Source organism: Ovis aries, chromosome 3 (assembly GCF_016772045.2).
Source record: "Ovis aries strain OAR_USU_Benz2616 breed Rambouillet chromosome 3, ARS-UI_Ramb_v3.0, whole genome shotgun sequence".
NCBI lineage: Eukaryota > Metazoa > Chordata > Mammalia > Artiodactyla > Bovidae > Ovis > Ovis aries.
This window is the reverse complement of record NC_056056.1, coordinates 217317011-217330268: the sequence shown is the minus strand read 5'-3', so window position 1 is coordinate 217330268 and position 13258 is coordinate 217317011. Positions and strand designations below refer to the sequence as shown.

The 13258-nt window shown below is 38.6% G+C and overlaps 1 protein-coding gene across 9 annotated transcripts in view; it reads right to left on the bottom strand.

The window, feature by feature from the left end:
• TNRC6B (trinucleotide repeat containing adaptor 6B) overlaps positions 1 to 13258 on the bottom strand; it is a 261892-nt gene that overhangs the window by 156079 nt on the left and 92555 nt on the right. For 7 of the 9 annotated variants that reach the window (XM_012175680.4, XM_060413565.1, XM_012175682.5 and 4 more), the window contains one exon: positions 12564 to 12631. In XM_012175680.4, the coding sequence (XP_012031070.2) occupies positions 12564 to 12631 (68 nt within the window). Of the gene's footprint in view, positions 1 to 10415; positions 10488 to 12563; positions 12632 to 13258 lie in introns of all 9 variants that reach the window. The other 2 variants (XM_060413567.1, XM_042247767.2) reach the window with 1 other exon arrangement.

The following is a 13258-nucleotide window of genomic DNA, read 5'->3' as shown; positions in this document are numbered from 1 at the left end:
TTCTTTCCTCATTGTAAATAAATAGTCACTTCTGCACCTCTAATTAGGACTTCCCAGGTGGCATTACTGGTAAAGAATCCGCCTGCCAATGCAGGAGACATAAGAGATGCAGGTTCGATCCCTGGGTCACAGGTTCGATCGCCGGGTCAGAAAGATCCTCAGAGGAGGGCATGGCAACTCACTCCCGTATTCTTGCCCAGAGAATCCCATGGACAGAGGAGCCTGGCAGGCTACAGTCCATAGGCTCACAAAGAGTCAGACACGACTGAAATGACTTAGCACGCATGCACCTCTAATTATGTAAATGAAATTAATTTTTTTCTTTTTTAAAAATTTTATTGGGAGTATAGTTAATTTACAATGTTGTGTTAGTTTCAGGTATACAGCAAAGTGATTCAGTTATACATATACATATATTCATTCCTTTTTAGATTCTTTTCTCATACACATTACCACAAAATACTGAGTAGAGTTCCCACTGTTGAACTGGAGGTCCCTGTTGGTTATCTAATTTTCTTTTTCTTAAAGAGCATTCCCACAAAACCTAGATTTGTTCCTGGTCAGAAAGAAGGGTCTCTTTGCATGAACAAAGGCATGTAAGGGGGAAGGAAACCAGATATACATGGAAGATCTTATGGAGAGACACTGGGCAGGAATAGGAAGATCTTTTAAACAGTAGAAGAAATATGTATAAGTAGGCTAAAGGTGTCCTATGGAGGCCCTCAGAAGCAAAGAAAGACTTCAGGCTTGGATAGAAAAGCTTTTCTTTTTTATTTCTTTCCAAAATAAGCAACAATCAACTGTTTTACAGGTCAGGTGAGTTCAGTTCAGTTGCTTAGTCGTGTCCAACTCTTTGCCACCCCATGAATCGCAGCACACCAGGCCTCCCTGTCCATCACCAACTCCCAGAGTTCACTGAGACTCACGTCCATCGAGTCAGTGATGCCATCCAGCCATCTCATCCTCTGTTGTCCCCTTCTCCTCCTGCCCCCAATCCCTCTCAGCATCAGAGTCTTTTCCAATGAGTCAACTCTTCGCATGAGGTAGCCAAAGTACTGGAGTTTCAGCTTTAGCATCATTCCTTCCAAAGAAATCCCAGGGTAGGGACACTTAAAAGAGAACTGTGATAAAACTGAGTCTGTTGGGATATACTTAAGAAAGTACTGAATATTAAGTCAAACATGGCAGGTTATCCCTTTACTTTTCTTCTGCTGATAATGAATACAGTATTCTGGAGTTAGGATTTTTAGTCACCCTACCTCAGATTTTCAAAGGGAGTGTATAGAAAACAGGGATTCTTAATAGTCTGTGGAAACTTACTGATGTCCTCATTTACTTAATACACATTTATTGATGCTTTCTGGTGCCAAGAGCAGCGACCATGTTGGCAAAAGTCTGTTCTTGTAGAGCTGAAGACAGAGCATAAACCCTTAGCCTGACCTTTCACCGTCCACCAGCTGCCCTCACGCTGTGCCTACTCTTTACTACAATCTCTCCCCTAACACCCCCCAACCTCCACCCACTGCTGCCCCAGTACTTCTGCCCAAACCTCAGTTCACAGAGACTCCAGCGGAAAGGGGAAAGGTGTGGTGCTCAGGGAAGAATGTGTGTCCATACCCTCTAGCGAACACAACATTTTGGGGAAATAAACATTACCCTCTTCTCATGACACCACGGGAAATTCCTGCAACTGAACATGCACTGCTTTATCTATACTTACCTAATCCTACGTTCACAACATTTCACAACTACGTGATAAGAGTAACATCTTGAAAAAGGCAGCCTTAAAACACCAATTCCAAGGAATTGGGCAAATACATCTTGCCTTTCAAGTAATGCTTTTCCATAAAGGTATATTATCGGTCCATAAGTAAAACATAAGCAAAATAAATAAGACTTTTAGTAAATGAACTGTAGTTTTCTGAGAGACATATGTGCTACCCTATTCATTACGTTTAAAGTAGGCACCTTTGCCTATAAAGACCAGCAATCCACACAGTCTACAGTCATTTGCAATCAGGAAACACACGAAAAACCTCATAAAATAAAGCTTAGAACTTAAAGACATTTTCAAACAATTAATTTAAGTGACTTCTATGCAAACCAGAAAATTCATTAGCAAGTGAAAAGTTTCCCAAAGACCTAGTACAAAATGTTTATGGTTATACTAAAACTTCCAGCAGCAAAAATTCCATGAGCATAAATAACTATCTATCGAACCTCTTTGTGGCATTTTCAAAATACCAAAAAACTTGAAAATAACACTCATTTCCTTTCTCCAAAAAATAATATGAAAGGATCATATAGAAACCCAACTATTTCTCTGATGCCCAATTTATGACTGAAATTACAGAGGGTTTCAATTTGTTCTCAGTAAGTTTATTTCACCATGTACATATTTTAATGGTCCAAAGGCAGGGGGAAAGCTAATGAAAACTGATGGTAGAAAACAGAAAATAAAACATTAAATAACCAAAAAACCCTTTCCTATGGCCAAATACCAAGGTCTGCGTTTTGAAGATAATTATCTATAAACTGAGTAATGTGGAAATACTTTCATTTCCTCTGTATTTAGGAAATGTTACAAAGCTTCCCAAAGCCTTTATTATTTATTTTTGGCTATGCTGGGTCTTTGCGTGGTATGTGGGCTTTCTCAGTTCCCCAAACAGGGATCAAGCCTGCACTGCCTGCATTGGAAGGTGAATTCTTAACCACTGGACCAACAGAAAAGAATTTCTAAAGCCTTTAAATAAGCACCAAACAAATGGTTCTCTAAGAGTTTAGTGTTAAATTTGGTAGTCAAATACAAAACAAGGACTATCAACTGTAGAGATCTTCAAAGACTAAACTTTAAAAAGCTGCGCCACAGCGTAAGATGAATGTGAAGAGAGAACTGTAAAAGAAGGAGTTAAGAGTATGAGCAGAAATAAAGGTAAGGACTAGCTATCAGAATTTATAAAAGGTCTGTACAATAATAATTCAGAAAAATTAAAAGGATATTTTATAATAGACATTTAAGTTGCAAAGAATATACTTAGTTAGAAGAGAATCTAATCAAGACATTGGAGTTAAGACATTTAAAAAACAGAACCTCAAGCAGAAAGGATACTGTATCACACTGGGGCATAAAGGGTAGTATTGACTCCCCAAATTATATTCCTCTCTCTGAATCAACATAAAACTGTCTTCAACATGTAATTTCCTTACAGGTCTTCCTTGCAAGAATAGATTGTCTCTTAGAAAGAGACAAAAAAAATAGTACCCTAAGAAGAGTTGAAATACACAAACTGATATAATTAATCATATCACCAACACATACAAGGGGGATAAAAAAGTAAAAGTGTTAGTTGCTCAGTGGTGTCCAACTATTTGTGACCCCATGGACTATAGCCCACCAGGCTCCTCTGTCCACGGGATTCTCCAGGCAAGAATACTGGAGTGGGTTGCCACTTCCTTACAGGGGATCTTCCCAACCCGGGGATTGAACCTGGGTCTCCTGCATTGTCCCTTCACAGATCACTGCCTTATGGTGGTGAAGGGGCTTGTATATCTCAATGAAGTTATGAGCCATGCCGTGCAGGGCCACCCAAGACAGATGGGTTATCAGAGAGTTCTGACAAAATGTGATCCACTGGAGGAGGGGATGCTAAACCACCCAGTGTACTTGCCATGAGAATCTCATGAACTGTATAAAAGGACAAAAAGATATGACACTGCAAGATGAGTCTCCCAGGTCTGAAGGTGTCCAATATGCTACTGGGGAAGAATGGAGGAGAACTATTAATAGCCCCAGAAAGAATGAAGTGTCTAGGCCAAAGTGTAAACGATGCTCAGCTGTGGATGTGTCTGGTGATGAAAGTAAAATCCAATCCTGAGAAGAGCAATATTGCATAGGAACCTGGAACGTTAGGTCCATGAATCAAGGTAAATTGGACATGGTCAAGCAGGAGATGATAAGAATAAACACTGACATCTTAGGAATCAGTGAACCAAAAATGGACTGGTTAAATGGACCAGAATGGGTGAATTTAATTCGGATGATCATTGTATTGACTACTGTGGGCAAGAATCCCATAGAAAAAATGGAGTAACCCTCACAATAAACAAAAAGAGTCCAAAATGCAAACGACAAAATGATCTCAGTTCATTTCCAAGGCAAGCCATTCAACATCACAGTAAGCCAAGTCTATGCCCCTACAACCGACGCTGAAGAAGCTGAAGTTGATCAGTTCTATGAAGACCTAAAAGACCTCCTAGAACTAACACCAAAAAAAGATGTTCTATTCATCACTGGGGATTTTAATGCAAAAGCAGGAAGTCAAGCGATACCTGGAGTAGCAGGCAAGTTTGGCTTTGAATAACAAAATGAAGCTGGGCAAAGGCTAACTGAATTCTGCCAAAAGAATGCACTGATCATAGCAATACCCTTTTTCAACAACACAAGAGACCACTTTACACATGGACATCACCAAGTGGCTAATATCAAAAATAAAACTGTCCAACTGAGTGACTTTTACTTTCACTTTTGTAGTCAAATACAGAGAAGCTGTAAAGTCAGCAAAAACAAGACTTAGAGCTGACTGTGGCTCAGATCATCAGCTTCTCATAGCAAAATTCAGGCTTAAAACTAAAGAAATTGGGGGAAACCAGTAGGCCAGCCAGGTATGACTTAAATCCCCTATGAAAATGCAGTGGAGGTAGTGAACAGATTCAAGGGATTAGACCTAGAAAACAGCCTGAAGAGCTAGGGACAGAGGTCTGTAATATTGTACAGGAGGCAGCAAGCAAAACTGCCTCAAAGAAAAAGAAAAGCAAGAAGGTCAAATGGTCATCTGAGGAGGCCTTACAAATAGCTGAAGAAAGAAGAGAAAGCAAAAAGCAAGAGAGAAAGGGAAAGTTATAGCCAACTAAATGCAGAGTTCCAAAGAGCAGCACAGAGAGCGGTAAGGAGGCCTTCTTCAATAAACAGTGCCAAAGACTAGAAGAAAATAGAACAGAAGGGGAAATACTAGAGATCTCTTCAGGAAAACTGGAGATATCAAGGGAACATTTCGCCCAAAGGTGGTCACAATATAGGACAGAAACGGTAGAGACCTAGGAGACACTGAAGAGATCAGTAAGAGATGGAAAGAATACACAGAAGAACTATACCAAAAAGATTTTCATGAACCAGATTACTATGATGGTGTGGTCAGTCACCCAGAACCAGACATTCTGGAGAGCAAAGTCAAAAGGGCCTTAGGAAGCACTGCTGTTAATAAAGCTAATGGATGTGATGGAATTCCAGTAGAACTATTCAAAACCTTAAAGGATGATGCCATCAAAGTGTTGCACTCAACATGTCTGCAAATATGGAAGACTCAGCAGTGGCCACAGGACTGGAAGAGGTCAATCCTCATCCTAACTCCCAAGAAGAGCAGTACTAAAGAATGTGCTAACCGTTGGACAATTGCACTTATCTCCCATGCTAGCAAGGTTATGCATAAAATTTTGTATACTAGGCTTCAGCATCATGCGAACCAAGAACTTCCAGATATCCAAGCTGCGTTTAAAAAAGGAAGAGGAATCAGAGATCAAATTGCCAATATTTGCTGGATCATAGAGAAAGCTAGGGAATTTCAGAAAATATCTACCTCCGTTTCATTGACTATATTAAAGCCTCTGACTGTGTGGATCAAAATAAACTGTGGAAAGTTCTTAAAGAGATGGGAATACCAGACCGTCTTACCTGACTCCTGAGAAACATGTATGCAGATCAAGAAGCAACAGTTAGAACACCGTATAGAACAACTTATTGGTTCAAGATTGAGAAAGGAGTACAACAGAGCTGTCTGCTGTCACCCTGTTTGTTTAACCTATACGCTGAGCACATCATGAGAAATGCCAGGCAGGATAAGTTTCAAGCTGGAATCAAGATAGGTGGGAGAAACATCAATAACCTCAGATATACGGATGATACCACTCTAATGGCTGAAAGTGAAGATGAACTAAAGAGCCTCTTGAGGGTGAAGGAGGAGAGTGAAAGAACCAGCTTAAAACTAAGTATTAAAAATCTAAGACCATGGCATCTGGCCCCATTACTTCATGGCAAATAGAAGGGAAAGGTGGAAGTAGAGACAGATTTCCTCTTCTTGGGCTCTAAAATCACTGCAAATGGCGACTGCAGTCATGAAATCAGAAGACAATTGCCTCCTGGCAGGAAAGCTATAACAAACCTAGACAGTGTGTTGAAAACAGAGAAGTTACTCTGCCGACAAAGGTCCATATAGTCAAGGCTATGGTCTTCCCAGTGGTCACATATAATTGTGAGAGCTGGACCATAAAGAAGGCAGAGCACCAAAGAATTGATGCCTTCAAACTATGGTGCTACAGATGACTCCTCAAAGTCCCTTGGACAGCAAGATCAATCCAGTCAATCTTAAGGGAAATCAACCTTGAATACCTGTTGGAAGGACTGATGGTGAAGCTGAAGCTCCAGTATTTTGGTCACCTGATGCGAACAGGTGACTCACTGGAAATGTACCTGATGCTGGGAAAGATTGAGGGCAGAAGAAGAAGAGGGTGTCAGAGGATGAGAAGGCTGGATGGTGTCACAGATGCAATGGACACAAACTTGAGCAAACTTTAGGAAATGGTGAGGGACAGGGAGGCCTGGTGTGCTGCAGTCCATGGGGTAGCAAAGAATTGGACATGACTGAGCGACTGAACTGACTGACTGAGCAACTTTAACACCTTTTCACTTTCACGCAAAACACTGTAGTGTGAAAATAAGGACTTTGGAGCCAAGGGCAACCTGAGCTTTCATTTCTTTTGTAACAAGGCAGTTTGGTTTAATTTATTTAACTTGAATTCCTGCTCTTGTTCGTGACTTAAGCAGTATACAGATGATTGAGAATTTCGTCTCACGTTTTCATAAAAGGGTGAGATTTTTCTGTTCAGAGTCCTTTCTCTTATTTAAAGGAATGCTCTCCTAAATACCAACAAATGGCCTAATTGCTTTTGAGTACAATGAATAAATAAAACAATATAAAAGTCATTAATTTCGCATTCTTGTTTTGTACTAAGTCTTTGAAATCCAGGCTACATTTTACATTTAAACTTCTCAATCTGGTCGCTAATTTTTTTTTATTGTGGTTAAAAAAAATAAATTTTACATCTTCACTATTTTTAAGTGTAAAGTTCAGTGGTGTTAAGTGTATCTGCTTTGTTTTGCAACAGATCACTAGAACTTTCTCATTTTGAACTCATTTGAACCCATTAAATACTAATTCTTTCTCCTTTCTCCCCCTAGGACTTGACAACTACCACTTTCTATCTTCTATTTCTATGACTACATTAGATATACCATATGGGCTGCATACAGCACTGGTCCTTTGTGACTGGCTTATTTTGCTTGGCACAATATCCTTAAAGTTCATGCATGTTGTAGCATGTGACAAGATTTCCTTCTTTTCAAGGCTTCATAATATTCCACTCTATGTATATACCACATTTTCTTTATCCATGCATCTGTTAATGGAATCTGGGTTGTTTCACCTTTTGACTATTATGAATAATGCTGCAATAAATATGAATGTGTAAATATCTCTTTGAGAGGTTTGTTTGTAAACAATAACCTTTTGTAAAATGAACCAAAATAATTAAGAAAATTCAATCAATAAAAATTTACTAGAAAAACTGAGTTATTTTAGTAGGTTAAAGACAAGCATCTCTTGAGAATATGACTGAATTTCAACATGGAGATTTAAAGCTTAGATTTGTTTATAAGTTATATTAAAAATTTAAGGAAGAAATGAAAAAGAGGCCAAACTTATTAATACACCAAAACTAACATCTAATTCCAAAATAATTTATAAGAAATGATATGCCCACAGATACCTAGATCATTACTTGTATCAGAAGTAAAACCAAATCAAAATCCGGCCTGTGTAGAAATATTTTACCTGAGAAAGAAAAGAAAGAAAGAAAAGTGAAATCGCTCAGTTGTGTCCTACTCTTTGCGACACTGTGGACTGTAGCCTACCAGGCTCCTCCAGCCGTGGGATTCTCCAGGCAAGAATACTGGAGTGGGTTGCCATTTCCTTCTCCAGGGAATCTTCCCGATCCAGGGATTGAACCTAGGTCTCCCGCATTGCAGGCAGATGCTTTAACCTCTGAGCTACCAGGGAAGCCCTGCTATTTTATCTGAAATAGATTTTAAATAAGAATGATCAGACACAACCTATAAACAAGTATCTGCTCATGCTGAGTTTTAAAAAGTTGTAACAGTTTTGTATTTCAGTTCAGTCTCTCAGTCGTGCCCGACTCTTTGCGACCCCATGAACCGCAGTACGCCAGGCCTCCCTGTCCATCACCAACTTCCGGAGTCCACCCAAACCCATGTCCATTGTGTCGGGTGATGCCATCTAACCATCTCATCCTCTGTTGTCCCCTTCTCCTCCTGCCCTCAATCTTTCCCAGCATCAGGGTCTTTTCAAATGAGTCAGCTCTCCGCATCAGGTATTGGAGTTTCAGTTTCAACATCAGTCCCTTTGATGAACACCCAGGGCTGATCTCCTTTAGGATGGACTGGTTGGATCTCCTTGCAGTCCAAGGGACTCTCAAGAGTCTTCTCCAACACCACAGTTCAAAAGCATCAGTTCTTTGGTGCTCAGCTTTCTTTATAGTCCAACTCTCACATCCATACATGACCACTGGAAAAACCATAGCCTTGACTAGATGGACCTTTATTGGCAAAGTAATGCCTCTGCTTTTTAATATGCTGTCTAGTTTTATATTTAACCCAGTGTAAAACATGTCATGTGATCAATATTATGTGGCAATAAACTTGGTTTGTCTGATTTTCTCCAATAGCTCATAAGTGAATATACTCAGAAAAATTATAGATACATTAATAGTAAATAAACCTCGTTAAAAAGCAAATATATTCAGGCTATATAAATAAACAAATGTTTAAAGTTGTATACTCCGCTAAATCTTATTCACATGTACACCAGCAATCAGCACAATTGATCCAAACATTAACAATTTAGCACAAACATTTTCAATGTCAGAAGTCAATTATTTTTTCAAGAAAGCTTTCTACATGCTTAGCTGCCTTACACTGCCTGTTGACAGAACTTATACCATTGAAATAAACATCACAGAAATAAAATTTTTTCAAGACTTCCAGAACCTATGGTAAAAATGTTAGATGAAGAAGGAAAGTGGCACAGATCAGCTAACAAATAATTTGAGACCTAATCCTTACTAGAATTGACTCTGTGACCTGCGAGTTATATAAGCCCTTTGCTCCACCTGCCTCCACACGTGAAACAGGCTATCTATACACGCTAATACCAATGAATGGCAGCCATTTGGAAAACCCATTTAGAAAAAAATTAAGTTAGATCTCTGCCTCTCACCATACACAAAAATGAGTACCAGTTCAGTTAAAGGTCTAAATGTGAAAAATGCAGCAGAAATACTCAGGACATTTTATCATGTTAGAGTAGGAGGGACTTCTCTAGACAAACATGAAACACAGAAACCATAAAGGCTGATTTTACTACATAAAAATTTAAGTGGTTTATTCGTATGAAAGATGCCCCAATGCTGAACAATAAGGCCTGGGAGAAAATATTTAAACATCTTAAAAGACAAAGGTTAATATCTACACTTTGTAAAGGGTTCCTACAAAGCTATCAAAACAAACATTCCAAAAGAAAAGTGGGAATCATATATAAACAGGTGGTACAAGATATAAAAATCAACAGCCAAGAAACTAACAAGATATTCCATCTTATTAGTAAGAATAAAAGTGCAAATTAAAGCCATAAAATATTAGAGTGGCAAAAATTCAGAGATAAATAATTTTACTGTCATTAACAATGTGGAGGAATGGGTACTCTCACTGCAGATGGAAATGAATGTTGACAGAGTTCTTTTGAACAGTAATTTGACAGCAGCTACCTCCTTGTAAAAAAATAGCCCATGAGCCAAACAGCTCCATATCTAGAAATCAATTCTACAGAAATACATTTGTGTATAAAGATATAAGAATAAGGATTTTTTAAAAAGTATTAATGTTTTTCATAATCAAAGAAGCACAAGTCACCAAAATATTAGAGAATGATTATAGTATAACAGAATGTACTTCTGCAGATGTTTAAAGGAATGAAATAGACTGCAAAAGATGTCAAACGAAAAAAGTAAGTCTCAAAGAATGTTAGAAAAAAAATCTGTTTAGCTGTTTTTCTAAATACACAGAAAAAGTTTCAGAAGATGAGGAAGAGTAGGAGGGTAGAAGAAGCAAATAATTCTAAATTCACACTTATTGTATGAATGTTTTATGATGACCAAATATTACTTCTATAATTAAAAAAATAAATGAACAGATGGGAATTTCATAAGTCATTCAGCAATGTGTCACTCACAGCATCCAGAACGTAGTATTCAGTTCCTAGATCCTACTATCCGGATGGAATGATCCTTTGCTAACTGCAGTTCTGAGACACAAAAAATAAAATTTTTCAATCTGTTTATTTCTGTTGCCTCAAACAAAACAACACAGCCACTTGGCTCCCAATTCCCCCAAAAGAAGTGGGCAGGTGTATGGGAGGAAGACCCAACAAGAATATTCATTTCTGCTTTATCATGTCAATATATGATAGCTGACCAAGCCCAGAAAGAAAAAAAAAAAAGAAACTCACAAAACAAAATTAAACAAGATTGGTCTGTGAAAAGGCAGAGGCTTGTGAAGACAAAACTATCAAGGGAGAATGGTAAGTATACAACCCATGATGTTTCAAGTCTGCTGGAGCCATTTGAAGTTCTCCAAAAGAAGTATAGTTTGTATAATGTAAAACTTGTGGGAGAATCTGCCCCAGCAATGTTTCCTGAATACCTAAAGGAGCTGATTCAGGATAGGGGTTACTGGAGCAGGTTTTTAAAGATAAAGACTGGCTTGTCTGGGAAATGGATAGCCTTCAGAGAACAGAAACTTCACCTGTGTTTTAAAAATAAGCTTTGTGCCATTTTCATTGTTTCCCCCAACTCACTCTTACCCATGAGACTTTGATCTTGACAACTGCAGTTTTGCTGGCCACAATACTTTTCAGGAACATAGTTCCCGACGTTGGCAAAGAATTTGAGTTCAAGAGATATCATAAAACACTTAAAGTCAGAAAGATTCAATTCAGATCCTAACTTCTGTTTCAAGGTGCATTATCACAGGCAAGTTACCCACTCCAGCATCTGAAGCGGAGACACTGTGAAGGGTGGAGAAAACACCGGCAGCGTCTAAGCAAAGTTCTTGTGCACAGAAAATCCTTGTCAAATGGGAGCAAGGATTTTTCTATTGTAAGACCTTTGACCTGAGTGTAGGAATGGAGAGTGAATAGCGGGCAGGGCACCTGAAGTGTTCCTGTAATTCTACTGGGACTAGATGTTAGGCTTTCTAATTTGCTAAAGATGAATTGATTCCATCCACCCATGCAGAATACAAGTGCATTTGACAGAATACAGCAAAGTTAGGATTTATATTGTAAGCTATTTTTAAAACTGCCTGGTTAGCAAATTAAACCAGCTGTGAAAATATCCTGGTTTCCATTCACAACAAATACAAGACAAACATTCTCCTTTAATGAACCTGGCCTTGCGGCAGCATAGCATATTCTGCATAATTCATTCCCAAGGGTTTCAGAGACAAAATTTTCATAGGACGGACCAAAACTGTTTTCGAAGGCAAAAAAAGATGAGAGAAAAGAGTTTCTCTCTACAGATTTTCAGTGAATTCCATAAGTCACTGTCCCATTAACTTAGAAGACTACTGTCTGAATAAAAAATGGTAGTTATGTCAGTACTTGAAGCCAGTCTTAACTGTTTTTCCTTTAAAAGGGCATATGAAACACCAGTCTGCTCTGCAACATAATTTTTCAAGTTCTGTGACAGAGGGAGGAAAAAATCTACTCACTGCCACCAGAAAGCTACCCAGAGGACTCTCAATTTCAGATTTAGAACTTATCACTCCTTAAGAAGTTAGAGGAGAGATCCTGAATTATTTAGAATGTTGGCTAAGTCATATTATTTATAATTCCTGTTCCTCTGGGGAAACAATTTGTTATTTGAACAAAGATCAGAAGTATAAATAACTAAATGGAATAGAATTTCAGGAAGTACTATTTAAATAAATTCACACTTGGAATGCAGGGAAACAGTCTATTAATTCAGTTCACCTCATAAAGACATTGCTAAGAAAAGGATATACCATTTTACACTATCTCTGGAAATCAACCAGATTGAATTAGTTCAATTTGAAACATCCTAAGCCTTAAAGCCTTTGCTAAAGCGTAACATAAATTTTAATTAGTCAAGTGTGAAAAACTACAAAGCCAACTTTCTTGCCCCTCCAGTTAGTCTGTCTATAAATAGAAGCAATGCATTAACAGCCACCAGAGCAGCTGGGGAGGAGTTTCACAATGTACCCAACATATACATCCCTTGCAAACATGCTCTCAGTATGTTCAACCAAAGGGCTTCTGAAGATCTGTAATAAGACCCTTTTAAAATAAACTGTGACTCACTGTTTGCTTTCTTCACCAGGAGGTGGAGTCTTGCCATGCCCTTCCATTACAAAATCCTCCTGTTCCACCTGCAAAGTCAAGCACCACAGGTCAGCAGCAGTCAGGAACCAAGATGCAGTCACTTCCAAGTGCAGGGCCTGTTCTTACAGAGCCACACGGGATTCCACTACGTGCCTAACTAGGACAGAAGCCCCAGTCAATGGTTTTCCTCCTCCATGTTTGTATATGGCATCTCTCCTTGCGGGACCAGATTTGCAGAATAAAAAAAGGAAGCATGTTGATTTGCAATTCATAACTGTGACAAAAGGTCAGCATCCAGAATATAATTTAAAAAAAAATGCTATGGAACAGTAAGAAAAAGACAACCTACCAGAAAACTCTACAAAATAACTGAGTATGAATTTCACTTAAGAGGATGCATACAACGCCCTGAATAAATGAAAAGATGTTCAGTCTCCTGTCAATCAGGAAAATGCAAATTAAAACCATAAAGAGATACCATTTCATCACCACCAGGCTGGCTAAAGTTTAAAAGTTGGGCAATACCAAGTGTTGACAAGGGTGCAGAGCAATAGCAACCCTCATCCACTCCAGTGGGAGGGAAAATTGGTACCACTATTTTTAAGTAGTCTGCCATTATCTACTACACTTGATTATGTACTTACTGTACTAACCAGTGACTGCACTTCTAGATA